At 36.0% G+C, this 15,174-nt stretch overlaps 1 protein-coding gene across 1 annotated transcript in view; it reads right to left on the bottom strand.

Annotated features, from left to right (window-relative positions):
- Positions 1 to 1,784: 1,784 nt before the first annotated feature.
- Positions 1,785 to 15,174, bottom strand: part of Parp11 (poly(ADP-ribose) polymerase family member 11) — a 58,578-nt gene continuing 45,188 nt past the window's right edge. Inside the window, 4 exon segments of the mRNA XM_077798668.1 lie at positions 1,785 to 4,658; positions 6,363 to 6,514; positions 14,621 to 14,751; positions 14,831 to 14,903. Of these exon segments, the coding sequence (XP_077654794.1) occupies positions 4,342 to 4,658; positions 6,363 to 6,514; positions 14,621 to 14,751; positions 14,831 to 14,903 (673 nt within the window). The 3' untranslated portion in view covers positions 1,785 to 4,341.

Raw genomic sequence — 15,174 nt, 5'->3', positions numbered from 1 at the left:
TTTTTAAATGGCTTCTCATGAGATAGGAACATGGGTTTTAAGTCAAAGATACAGGGAAGTGAGGCAGGCTACTTCATCAAAACTCTTTCTGCATATAGTGCAAAGAGATAAAAGTAAGTTAAATGACTTTATTCAAGTTTCTAATAATATATATATATATATATATATATATATATATATATATATATATTTTTTTTTTTTTTGGCCCGGTGTAGTGGTGTACACCTGTAGTCCCAGTCACTTGAAAGATGAGATGGGAAATCACTTAAGCCCAGGAGTTTGAGATCAGCCTGGGCAACATAGTGAGACCCCGTCTCTTGTTCTCCCTCTCTCTGTGGTTCCCCTCCCCACATAATGGGAATTGAATGCAAGGCCTCATATGCACTGGGCAAGCACTGTACCACTGACCTATGGGCTGGCCTCAAACTTATGATTATCCTGCCTCAGAGTAGCCAGGATTAGAGGCATGAACCAGCACACTTGAATGTGCCAATACTTCTGCTTCTCCTTTCTTTGCTATTTTTCATATCTTTTATTTTTCTCTTTTACCATAAAAAGAAAATAAATTTCATCAAGAACTGACTTTTTGTTTTAAGCAAAAGAAAATATGTATACTTAAAAAGAAATGAACTGGGCTGGGGATGTGGCTCAAGCAGTAACGCGCTCACCTGGCATGCGTGGGGCACTGGGTTCGATCCTCAGCACCACATAAAAATAAAGATGTTGTGTCCACCAAAAAAATGAAAAATAAATATTAAAAAAATTTCTCTCTCTCTCTCTTAAAAAAAAAGAAAAAGAAATGAACTGGCCAAATTATATTGTCATATTATATTTATGTGTATGTGTATGTACTAATATGTAACAACAAACCCACCATTATGTACAACTACAATTACAGAATAAAAAAATGTGTACAGAAAAAGAAAACAAAACAGAAAATACTTCCCCAACAATAGAGAAAAATGTGGGAGCTAAAATGGTTGGGGTCATTAGAGGATTGTTTCTTATGTTATTCCTGGCAACCTGGGAGGTGACCTCAACGACCTGAATGTACTAGCAACAAATTTGTAAAGATGTCATACTTCTCGCCATCAATCAAAGCTTGAGTGACTTTTCATCACAATGAGTCTTAGTAACTAGTTCAAATTTATGCACATTTGAGACATGATATTTAGCAAGTGGAAAACTAGACTGTGTCCACTGGCAAACCTCAATCATTCTGTCCTTATTTCTCTCAGTTCTAAAATGAGGATATCCTTTGAGATCTTCCTTTTTTGCCAATCAAAGCTTACAGATTAAATGGAATGTTTTCACTTTTGTCACGGACATACTGGGAGTGGTTGGAGGTTAGAAGGGCTGTAGGAAGTGTACTCCTTGGATGACTACAGGCACCCCACCCCCAGAACCGCTCCTCTGAGCCAGGAGAGCACCCACAAAGGAAAGGACAGCTACTGGTTCCCAGCCTTGATCTGTTTTGGAATTCTCAACAGCATAGATTGAGTAAATTATTTTCTCCACAGGTTATTGATTAACTGTGGCTCATGGTATTTCAAACTAAGAACTAGGGACATTCCCCTTCAGCAACTGTGGTACGTAGGAGCCTACAGGCAAAAAACGCCTTGGGAGTCCATTAGGTTAGAGCTGAAAACTTGCGCTTAAATAATGCAAGGTGGAGATGAGAAACAGAGATTGAAGAAACAAATATATGACATACACAGACAACCAAAACCTACTACAGAAAGCTTTAATCACCAAATGTAAAAACAACATATCCATATATTTAAAATAGTTCCAAATCATCACTATCAACAGTCCAGAAATGAAATGATGTACTAATACAAAACCTTCCTGTTTGTTAACTAAAAGATTCATGGAATTTTTTTTATATAAACACATTTATTTGTACCCTGAGGCTGGTATCACCAAAGTGAAAAACAGGAAAATCACTACTAGCTGGAATTTATCCAATGAAGAGTTTTAAAAACCTTTTGTCATTAACCTGGAATAGCTTCTCCTTACTCTCCTAACCCACACTATGTAATGACCAGAGGAAATGATGGTAAACAAATATGTCCAGCCTGATTTCTCAACCAATCATATGACTTTCATCTTCACTTACTGACTAAAACAAAGAAATAAAATTTTAACTTCGATGAACTTTATCATATTTTAAAATACATATCAAAATCAGGGTTTTTTTTAATAAAAGGGGAGTTGGCAGCACATTCTCAGATGAGAATAGTACAGTACTTTCTTATAATGGTTGCTGCAGTGTACATTATACTTACCTCACATAAACCAAGCAGGCTCAAAGTTCGCACAAGTATGCTTGAAAATACTTAACTCTAGGCTCTTAGTCACCCCGAGATAAGATCTACACATGTCTAAAAGAAAAATAACTCCCCAATACTTTAGCAGTTATTCAAGTGCAGAGACAGGTATGCATGTTAAGTTGGGTGGGGAGAGGAGAGATGGCCATGTTGAAAATGTTTCAACATTTTTTATAAGTAAATAAATAAACAGAATAGAAAGATTTTGAAAATCTGAATTGCTAATATCTCTGACATTGTTTTTTCTGGATTAGTCTAGAGACATGCTGGGATACCTCTCCATGGCAGCTTAGTGGCTTTATCTCCAGTGACTTCCATGATGCTCTTTGCATGTTTTTAAAATAGGTTCTTTCTATATATTCACGGCACTTCATCTAAACCAGCAGCAAACGTGCATATTTGAGTCAGGAAATCTTTGTTGCTGCTTTGTTTCAACGTATTATGTACACAATTTCCTGTGCACTACTTATTTTCTTACCACTGCACAATTATATATATTCTGGGCTCTAATGCAAATCTGCTGATATATTGCACTTAAAGAATTACCATCCCTAATCATATATTCTACTTTTATTATTTCTAGATGCCCCCCAATTAAAATGATTAGAGAGAAAAATACAGGCATGGATACTTACTGAAAGTTAAGTTGAGTTCAGAAACACTTAGCCTCACTGGGTGAGGATAATGGAGAGAGAATTCAGTATTATGAAGTTAGAAAAAGGTTTTCCGGGAAAGGCTTGGCACAGCTGTTCTCCTTTTCAGGAAGAATCATGGAAAAATCAATGTTGGAAAGACTCTCAACAATCATGGGCAATTCCTCATCCTATACTTGAACTGCATGATATCCTGCCAAGTTGTCGTCTAGCTTCTGCTAGAACACGGACAGGAAGGAAGCTGATCCAATACTACATATTCTTCCTTACAACAGAACAGCAAAATAGATGGAACAGGTAAACCAACTACCATTAAATAACAATCATTAATTGTATCTAACTGTTCAAGAGGGTTAGGAGGTTGTCAAGTGCTATTCAAAAGGATAAACTAGATTTTTTCCCAAGCATCCCACTTCTGCAATCATTCAAAATGGAGAGATACCACTTAGAAATGTGAATTTTAGGAATCACTGTTGAAAAGCTATGTGTGTTGTAGTAGGGTCGATAAAAACATCTTAGAGGTGATCACTGGAGGGACTGTAACACAAAGGGGAAAGAAATGTTTTAAACAATAAGTAAAAGCTGCACTTTGAAGATGTGGTAAAAACCTTGTATAGCAAGTCTTGGTTCAAGAACTCAAGAGCCCTGGTGGATGGACTGTAGGCTGATTACGGTCTGCAGCAATTGTCAATTCATGTGCAGGAGACAGAAGAAAATAACATGAGTAAGTCAGGGACTGCAGCCTGTATCCTAAGGTAACTAGAAGCAGAGCACTGTCTTGGTTTTCTCCTTCTGGCGTGTCTGATAACACTGCAAATAATGTTTTGTTTCTTATTTCTATCAAAGTGCCCAGACTGTTTCAGGATTTTAATTATCCCCTTCAGAATTCCAAAAAACCAACATGTCAATTGCTAAATAGTAATACCAAAATTCAATTTATAAAGGATCAGTTCCTCTACAGGGACATATGTGTCTATATTTTTATTTTTTGAACATAGATGAATAAGTCCATCTGTACTAAAATCATTTATCCTGATCACACATATGTAAACTTTAAAGACTGTATGACCATGGTAACTGAGACTCAGCTAATTCAATCTGGAATGGTATCTCTCATTCTGTGTGTTAAAATGGCAATGGTATTAATTTTTTACAAGACTATGGGTAACAGACAAAAACAACACAACAAAAAACCAACCTTATAGTCAGTATGTCTTTTTACATGGAGGCCACTTTTTTTTTTTCATATCTGTTTCAAAAGTATCAGATATTTAACATTTAGTGGCTAGATGACAGGAGAGCAAATCTTCCTGCAAGAAAGAACAAAACTTCTTGACCACTGAGATTTGGAAGTGAAATCAATGAAAGTCTATCAAGTACTCAGGATAGATTTGGTTGGCATCAAAAACCACAAAGATCTTTGGATTCCAGGTATCATCCACACAGCTGTCATATAAATTCACATAGCTCCCGTCTTTGGAAGGAGGTCGCATGTATTTGGAGTCTCCGTTTATGTAATCTCCAATTAGCACTCGAGCAAGAAACATAGATTTATATGTTCTAAATAGATGCCGCTGTTGCAAGCTGACACCATGAATTTGGAATGTGTTTCCATGCTTTATGTCATCTTTGCAGAAGCGACTGGAGTAAGCAGCATCTCTAGCAAAATAGGTTCCTTGAACAAAAAGGACCAAAAAGAGCCAAGATTACTCCTAAGAATATACTAAACATAAACAAAAACATTCTAATTGTCAGGAGAATAGACTCATGGAATTGTATAACAAAAAATAGATGTGGAATTTCCTCATCTGCAGATCCTTAAGGAAAGAATAGAAATCCATCTGTTGGGGACAGCTGCAGTGCAGACTGCCAGAGGCATAGATTTATTGGTATACGCCAGACCTTGCCAATACCCTCCTCCACTCCCACTAAACTGCAGATACCAGACTTCTGTTTTCAAAAAGTCTTGCAAAGAAGCCCAGTAAATAAAACTGTTCTGTGATTAAAAGTGTGGCAGGACCTGAATTTTTATCATGTGGACCTTCTTCCCACTTTTATTTCTTTCTACTAAGACTCTTCCCTCAGCTAAGCTCTGGAGATGACATAGAAAACTTCAAGTAACAGAGATGAGTTCAAACCCCAAGAAACCATACTTCTAGATACATGGTTATAATCCAATAACAATTCTGGAAATAACAGAACTTTATGTCCAGAAAAAGATTTCTGAGAGTACAAAGCTATTGCTACGGTTTCGATATTAAAAGTTCCCCAAAGGCAATGTGTTGAAGGCTTAGTTCCCAGCTTGATGCAAAGAGGCAGAACTTAGTGGGAGGTCTTAGGTCACTGAGGGAATACTCTCAAAGGGAACTGTGAAAGTATAAGCCAAAACACCTTTCCTCTTTTTAAGTTGTTTCAGGTATTTTGTTATAGTAACATAAAGCTGACTAACATAGCTGTTCCTGTCAGAATATAACAATTTGACCAGTTCAATTTCTAAACATGAAAACTCAACAGAAGCTGACTCTTTAGAAATGGTAGACAGTAAAAATTATCATTAAGGCAATACTCTAAACATTTTTGGAATTACAAAGTGTCATATTTACTCAATATCAATGGATTTGTGTTAAGATTTTTCTGACCCTCTTACAGTTCAATAAATGAGATGGCCTTTTCTGTAGGTTTTTTAAATTAATTTACTTTTTCAAAATGTAGCATATCCTGATCCTACATCGTAATTCTTTTGCTGAAGTAAGGTACAGAGTAAAGACTAGAAAAATAAATATCCATCCCTGACCTTTACCCCTCATCTCTCCTTAATTTGCTTGAGTTGTGGGCATAAACTAGAGAATTTAGACTTTCATAACATTAGAAATAAGATAAAGTTTCCCCCAATTACTCCTTATTGCCCATTAATATTCTCACCTATTATTTTTAAAAAAATAAAATAAAATCACTAGTACCTATACTGGTGCATAATATAATTAACTTATTTTATCACTCACTCTATCTATCTATCTATCTATCTATCTATCTATCTATCTATCTATCTTTTCCATAAAGCAATTTAGTGTGTAGGCTTATACATATAAAAGACTATACCTGAATGTTACATATAATGCAAAAATTCTTCAACATGGACATGATGCCCCATATGAATAACTAGAACTTGGGGAGTTATTTAATTTGACAGAAGTGTAAGAGTCTTACTTCATCCTATGCACGTAAGAATTGACTTATCTGCAGCTCAGAAACTCTGAGGATGTGCCTGAAACCCAGGACAGTAACTTTTAACTACTACTGAATTACATAACTGCCAATTATCTCTAAAGAAGAGGGAGAATCCTAGAACTAAATTTGGACCTGGAATTCTGATAATTACCTTTCCCAAAGAGAGCACCATGTATACCATTTATTCTCCAATCAAAATTATGAATGCAAATTGCTTCCACAAATTCATTGCTGGTACCATGAAATAGCATTTGTTCATTAATCTGAGGGACACCTCTTTTTTTCTTGAGCTGAGCCTTTTTCCTAAAAACACAATACACATAAGGACACAAAAGCACACACAGAAACAGACCATAAGTAGCATTTAGTAATTTTTTAAAGAACAATGTTCAATAGAAAGGCTAAGACAAAAAAAATACATCTTTAATATAAATCCTAAGTAGACAAAGCAGTTTTGGAAAAGACATAATTTCCAATGCTCTTGGACACTTAAATCATCTCCTCAAAAATTATTAATTAAATTGAGCTTAAAGGTTGAAAATTATACCAAAAGTGGCTGGAGATGTAGTGCAGTGTTAGAATGCTCACCTAGCACGTGCAGAACCCTGAGTTTGATCCCAGCATTCCCCTTCCCCAGCCCAAAAAACCAAGAAAAAATTTTTAAAAAAATTTCCCCCAAAATATAGATATCTAGACTATGCTTCATCATAGTAAAGGTAATTGATGGCTTAAACCAGCTAAGCTTTACAGATGCCTATAAATGAGATTATAAATAATTAAACACAAAGCTCACAGGGTCATTAGACAGCGAATTCTTTGAGCTGGGGCCACATCTTTCTATCTCCAGAGATTAGAATATATTAGTTGAATTGATGTGAATTTGGGATATTATGGATGGAAGGAACATTAAGTCATCAAGTTTAACTTTCTTTCAAACAGACACATCTTTTTTTTTTTTTTGTACTGGGGATTGAACCCAGGGTGCTCTACCACTGAGCTACATGCCTAGCCTTTTTTGTATTTTACTTTAAGGCACAGTCTCACTAAATTGCTGGGTCTGGCCTCAAATTTGTGATCTTGCTGCCTCAGTCTTCCCCGCCCATCCCTGTCCTTGGGATTGTAGACATGTACCACCACACCCAGCTCTTCCAACAGGCACATCTCTTTTTAACACATAAGAAGACATTCAATGTAGAACGAATTGTAACTGAAAAGACAAAAACTAAAAGCCCCGAATTCTTTCACAGAAAAATGAATATATAATTATATATTTACATATCAAAGTTAAGAGTAATAAACTAGACTGACGTGCATTAACAGTAGATTTGAAAAATAATCTTGGATGTAAAAAGAATGTTGTAAATATACACACATTTCTCAAAATAATACTGTATATTGTAAATAGAGATATGTATGTAGTAAAAAACTATGAAAATATAAACAAGAAGGCATTATAGAAAAGTAAAGAAGAAGACCAGAAGAGGATAGTGTAAATACTTCAGTTGTATATGTCATGTTTTATACTTTTAAAAGAACAATATGCAAAGATGAAGAAAGTGGGGCAAGTATTAAAGCGTTAAATCTGGTAGGCATACAGGTGTCTGAAAATTTATCTGCTGCATTTTACTTTCGAAATATTTCATTAAAAAGACATTTTAAAAATAATCCCTCCCCTTTACACCTGTGATAGCTAACTGCCTGTTTAAGTTCATTCCAGCATCAAGGACTTACTGCTTTGCAAGACAGAACATTCATTCTATTTATGATCAGCTGTAATTGTTAGAGAGCCAAAAAAGGTCCCCCAATGAGCAGCTCCGAGGTCTGAAAGGGCGGGGAAACAACCCAATGAGCATCACCAGAGAGGAGCCAATCAGCTGGCAGCTAGAAGTTTGCTGGGGCCGCTGTGAGCCAATCATCAGCTGGCAGCTGGAAGTCTGCTGGGGCCCCTTGGGCTGTGGCTCTCAACAAGTACTCTCACCCAACACTGAACCAAAATCTGCCTTTCCATTATTTCTACTGACTAGTTGTCATTGTTCTCTTCTGAACACAGAACAATTTGAATCACTCTTTTAAAACAACTCTATAAATACCCCCACATAAGTATGAACATCTCATTGGGCTTTCTTCTGTAGGTTAAACATATACTGTTCCTTCAATTAGTCTTCACACAGCAATGCTTCCAGGTCTTTCTCTTTACGGGACCTTCTTTAGCTAACATAAATCTGATAGATACCTTCTAGTTAATAACTGTTGGTAAGAAATAGAAATAGAAATAGAGTTCAGGTATCATCAGACAGCACTGACTTCACCAAAACCACTGAATTCAGTTTTGTAGCAGAGGCATAAAACTGCTTATCTAATGTGTGCAGTCAATTAAAACTCCCAAGACTTTTCAAACCAGACCTCTGAGCTTGATGAATTTGTACAATCTAATCTGTAGACTTCTTGCAGTTAAGCTTTAAACTTGATATAGTAATTTAAAAAGTAAAAATTAAACAACAAATTTATCCATCCCTCAAGTCAACAAATTTTATCAACATGAAGCTCAGTGAATATGTGGAGAAATGTATACATTCATTTAAATGACAGAAATTAAAATGTCTATGATCTTTCTCAAGTCATTCAATAATATGTATCAAAATTAAATACATATGCTTTGATCTACTGCAACAATCTTTCCAGACCATTGAGACTGACATTAGAGGGATATGCAGTAAGCAATTATTTATTTCACAAAAAACACAGGTTTTTACAAGAACAAATTATACATACCAACTTTCTGTTTTAGAACTTTATGTCTCACTTTTTCTTTTCTTATAATGTATGTCTGTTCCTTTTTTAACAAAGAAAAATAGTTATAAAAAAGATAGTGTATGTTTTGACCTACTTACAACCTTCCAAGGTCTTTCTGACTACTGATTCACTCACGAAACAAATAAACTACCCCTTCTAGTTTTGAATCTTTCACAAGAATGATAAGCAAGTCTTCTACATTTTCATCTAACTTCCTGATAAAAATGTTGAAGAAGAAAGCATGCATACCATTCAAGTTACTCTTTGCATGACTTCTACTAATTTTTCTCTTTGTACTATGACCTGGCATACCATGTCTTCAACATAAGAAACTTTCTCCACTACTTCATAAAAATCAAGTTAGACTGTAAGGAATTTTCCAAATTACCACTATGGCAATCCTATTAGTTTGGCATTCATGAATTCATACCATTTTTTAAAGTAAAAATGTGTTTAAAACACATCCCTCTAAGGTCAAGTTCCATGAGTTATGATGACTAGAATTCACTCTAAAAAATCAGGATGTTCACTTGTCACTATATTTCAGGCACAGATTAAAATGAATCTTGGTTTGAAAATTTACTCCAGTGTATCTTAGATATTATAAATAAACTGTGGCCTAAACAGCCTGGAGTGTGGCCATCAGCAGGCAATGATAAACTGGTTACTGGACTGGATAGAGCAAACATCTCTGCTGGAGGCAGAGCTGGGCAGGTGGTTAAAGCTCCATATCCCCACAGCAAGTTTTATTTATTTAAGTGTCCATGATGAAGGCACGTAAGAAATGTGGACACTCACAGACTATATCTTTAGGGTTCCAGAAAGGATAGAGTTGAGTTTCAGGGCCTCTTGAACTTCGATTAAACCTGCAAGGAAAGACACAGGACTACACTAAATTCTTCACAGCCCTGCCAAACTGTGTCCAAACCCACAATTACTTCTGAACTTACTAAAAGTACTGTGGCACCCTTTCTCAAAGACATCTCAATATTACCCTCCATCTTAGGGACCAGAGTGCCAGAAAAGCTAAATTGTGTATGTCACATGCTCTGCACTGGAGCAGGAATGTCTTCATGTGCTGCAATGAAGTTTACCTAGGTTTAGATCAGTGGTCTTCCCTTCTGGATGAACATCAGAAACACCTATAGACCTTTTAAGAGAGGAAATTCTCAAAACCCAAAGGTTCTGATTTGCTGAATCTAGGACAAGTGTCAGGCATCTCTATTTGCTAAAGAGCTCCACGGAGACTCTGATATGCAGTCAGTTTTGAGAATATCTGATCTATCAATATCTACATTCTTAAGGAGACAGAAGTTTTCACAGATCTTATTTCCTAGCTGTCTTATACTTCCCAACTCTGGATCAATCTCATCATCTCTCCTATCTACTCTTATATTTATACTGCTGATGTGAATCACAGAAAATTTCCCATGATTTCCACTGGAAATTCACATATTCCAATCTCAGCTAAATTCTCAACACTGATAGAAATCCTATTGGTCCCAAGTTAGCTCTTTCTCTCCCATTTTCCACAGTGTCCATTTCAAATCTCTCCTATCCCTTTTCCTTTTCCCTCTTTATCCACACCTTCCTAACAACAATTCATTCTATATAGGTGACTTCATTTCTTATTTCACATAGAAACTGAAGGCATGAGACTCTAACCTAGCTCTTCTCCTCATCCTCTATCTCTATTTACCTACCAATCTAACTGGACACTCTCTCTCCCTCCTTTCTAACATGTGTTCTCTGAATTCCATTCTGTCATGCCTCTTTGTGAGTCTTAATCTATCAATTATGCTCCCCCCTTTTTCTCATGTCTCTAAACTCTCCTTTATAGGTTCCTTCCAATCACAAAGCTCAGATCTCACTCATCATTAAATTAAAACAACACAACATAACAAAAACACTTTTCCTTAAACATTTTCTCTATCTTCTCACATTTCTCATCCTTGTCACTGCCATGCTTCTTAAGAGTTGTTGACATTTGCTTGTACACACAATAAAGCATCTACCAATGCTTTGATCAAGGTTACCAATGATCTTTAGGTTACAAAGCCCAAAGGACATTTTTAATATTTATCTTTCTTGGCATTTCTTCAGTATGGGGCCTGGCAGATGATGTCTATTTGGATAAACTACTTTCTTCATTCAGCTTCTGCAACTCCACATCCTTTTGGTTTTCTTTTACCTTCCGTGGTTGATACTTCTTCCTTTCCTCTTTAGGTTTTCTCTTTCTCTGTTCATTCCTTCCAGAGTTTGGTTAATTTTTCTTAATCTATACACATTCCCTGGTCATCTTTACTCATCCCTATAGTTTATATTGCCCCATATTTTCTAAAAACTCCAAAGCCTTTGTCTCTAAACTACTTGCCTAAGCTCTTGACTTGTATATCAAATGCTCTACATCAACCACCAGGGAACCTTCCATTGTCCCTATAAAGACCAAGGCCTGTTTCTACCCATATCCTTTAGTCAACTAAAACAAATAGTCCAGAAATGTGGGAGTTACCTTTTCTGTCTCATTTACCTACCCCATCACACACATTAATTCAAGCACCAAGTCCCACCATTTTACATACTCAAGATCTCAAAACTGTCCCCTTTGCCTATATACAACAGATATCACTTTGGTTTAGGCCACCCACTGTGTCTCCGGTTAATTACTGAAATAATTTTCTAACTTGATCTCCATGCTTCAAACTGTGATTCCTTTTTAAATAAGAGTTTCTCAGTCTTGACGTTATTGATATTTGGGGTTGGATAACTCTTTGTTCTGGCAGTCCTATATATTGTAGGATGTTTAGTATCCCTGGTCTCTATCTAATAGATGACATTAGCACCTTCCAACCCACCATGTGACAATTAAAAATTTCTCCAGTCATTATTAAATGTTTCCTGGTAGGCAAAATCACTCCAGTTGAGAACCACTGCTTTGAAACCTTCCCCACAGTATGGCTTAATGAATTATTTTTCTAAAATTCAAATCAGATCCATCACCCTCTTGCTTAAAGTCTTACAAGGATTTTCTACCATTCCAGGGAAAGAAAACCTTTTAGTTTAGCTTATAAAGCCCTTATAAAGTCTGGCACCTGCAAACTCTCTGGATCAACTGAATTCAACTAAGGTTACTGAATAAAATTATACAACCACTCAGTGGTTCTGATATAAACTCCCGCAAGCTCTCCCTACTGACTACTTTTTTAGCCTCCTGTCTCACCATTCATGGTAATTTTCTATTCAATCTGAAATTCTCTCAACTTTCTATATTCTTTTCTTATATCCAGACTTTGGCCCATGCTGTTCCCAAAGCCTAGGATGTCCTTTCTCTATTCTATCTGTGTCTAGCTTAACTGACACCTGCCTTAGGAGGTGTTATCTAATATACCCCATTCCATAATCCACACCCTACTTTTGTCAGCAAGGGAGGATAGAAACCCTCACTTTGTGCTCCCATGATGCCCTGTGCTCATCCCTATATTTCTGGGTAGCAGAGGCCTGCCTTTTCATCTATAGTTCTGTACATCATTATATCTCAAGTACTAAGAACAGTGCTTGTCACAAATCAGGTGCTAAAAACATATTTGTCGAAAGAAGGGAGGGAAGTAAGAAAGGCCCAAGTGACATGTAAATTGATCCCTGATGGACTCTTGTGGGCCTGACTGTCTATATGGTGAGTCATAGGTTATGTGATAATGAGATTGACTAAGTTATTTTAGTTTTACAGGGAGATGTCAGAATGACAGGCTGCCCCTGCAATGAGATCTACGTATTTTTGCAATGCTACAGCAGGTGACAAGTTCACTTACCATCACAGATTTCTATAGGCTGACAATACAAAAAAATCATGGCATCTCCACATAAGACTGTTTGCAGTGAAATTCTTAGTATCAAATGTTTTAGGGATTCAATGGGATGGTTTGTTTGGTTTTTTGTTTTGTCTTGTTTTGTTTTTTAAAGAAAGAGAGAGAAAGAGAGAGAGAATTTTTAATAATTTTTAATATTTATTTTTTAGCTTTTGGCGGACACAACATCTTTTGTTTGTATGTGGTGCTGAGGATCGACCCCGGGGCCGCACGCATGCCAGGCGAGCACGCTACCGCTTGCGCCATATCCCCAATGGGATAGTTTTTTACAGTAGGTTTTATTTGGATCTCAAATTATGGAGATCAATATGAGCTCTACTTCAGAGGTCTGATTAAAAATAAAAAATCAAGTTTTCAACAACACATTTCAGAAAAACAGTCACTGAGGTAATAAAATCAAAGGGGGCAAAGGCTTTTTTCTATCTTCCTCTATAAACAGAATCCTCCAAACAAGAACCAAAAAAATGTTCCAAAGTCAGACACAGTTATTGTCAGAAATAAAAGATGGTTTGGTACAAAGAGTCAAAACTATAAAAACACAAGCTGAACACAGCTTATTTTACTATAAACAACTATGAGAATTATACCTGGAATGTACATGGGCCACATTTAACTAATCAGTTAGAACCAAGAAAGAATTATATGTACCATTACAAAACAAAAGTCGTTTAAATGTCCAGTATATGGAAATGAAATGAGTTACAGTCTGGGGATTTACTTTGAAATACTTCACCAACAACAATAACAAAAAGGAGATAGACTATGTGAGGTAAATCTTGATAAATATTGAAGCAGGATCATGAGCACATGGGTTTCCTTATATTAGACTCTCTACTTTTTTGTTTGAAATTTTTCTGAAAAAAATTTCAAAGTCAGAGTAAAAATATTAGAAGCCAATCTCATCTACAAATGTTAACTAAAATATTTCAGAGAGCCACTTACTTTAAGTAATATTTGTTATAAAAATACAGCACAATAAGTTAATCTGAACAATACCTCCAAGTTTTCTGTAATGGGATTTATTTTTAGGTTTTGTGCACAATGAGCAATCTAAGAGGTCATTTTTAACTTAAATCTAAAATTAAATTGAAATTTTAAACCTACATAAACTCTAAGCTAAGTAAGAATTTTGAAGGTATGTTTTAGACTGTTCTTTAAATCAAAACAAGCAAATCACTAGTTTTGTGTAAGATAGTGTAAGTAGCTGGGCACGGTGGCAAAGGCCTGTAATCCTAGTGGCTCAGAAGGCTGGGGCAGGAGGATCACGAGCCAGCCTCAGCAAAAGCAAGGTGCAAGCAAATCAGTGAGACCCTGTCTCTAAATAAAATATAAAAAAGAGCTGGGGATGTGGCTCAGAGGTCAAGTGCCCCTGAGTTCAATCCCTGGTGCCCCCATCCCCCAAAAAATATAGTGTAAGTGTAATTATTAAAAAAAGTCAACAATGTTTCTAATTTGACATAAAAAGCTAAGCCAAACAAAATCACATCAACAAAGTTGAGCAGCTCCTGAGACTTATAATGTCCATTTCAGTCAAGATGCACATCTTTAAGCCCCCAGGGAAAGAGTAGCTCTCTTTTACTCCTCCAGGAATGCTAAAGAAGTGCACTGAGAGGCCAGGTAGAAATATGCCAAAATAAAATCAGCATGTTGACATCAGTAAAAATTAATACAATTAAACACTGATGTTTAACTATCTCTAAGACTATATAAGTTTTACAGATAGGAAGGTTCAGATCAGAGATCATCTTACCTGCAAAAGAATTCCCATAGGTCTAAATTTTGAATTCTCTGAATTCTTTTAATTCGGTTACGATCCATTGTTTTCCCAAAGAGACTGGCAACTTCGTTATATTCATGTGTTTGATTGTGCAGAGAAATAAGCTGGGAAGAAAAGAGCACATGGTTTTGTTACACTCCTTTCTAATTTCTTTAAGGGATAGATAGTCAGACCTGCTCTTACCTGATATGGTACTTCAGTATTCACATTCTCCCAGTGTGGTGGCATAGGGATAGCCTCATTTTCACAGATATAACTTAAAACAGCAAAAAATAAAACAAAATATTAGAAGCTGATTATAATTACTGCCAGTAATTTAGTATTTTCTCTGAAGCTAAATTTTCATGTTCATGGTATGATGACAAATGCAATAAGTGCAACCCTTTGTTTCTTTATTTAAAAATATTTATTGAATGCTTACTGTGTACTGTTTTTCAGGTATTGAATAGTAAACTTTGATGAAAAATATCCAATCTTACACACCAATAAATTTCAAAAATAATTATATAGTTCTGTCTTATTTTAAG

Source organism: Urocitellus parryii, chromosome 5 (assembly GCF_045843805.1).
Source record: "Urocitellus parryii isolate mUroPar1 chromosome 5, mUroPar1.hap1, whole genome shotgun sequence".
NCBI classification, from domain to species: domain Eukaryota; kingdom Metazoa; phylum Chordata; class Mammalia; order Rodentia; family Sciuridae; genus Urocitellus; species Urocitellus parryii.
This window is presented reverse-complemented; position numbering and strand designations above follow the sequence as displayed.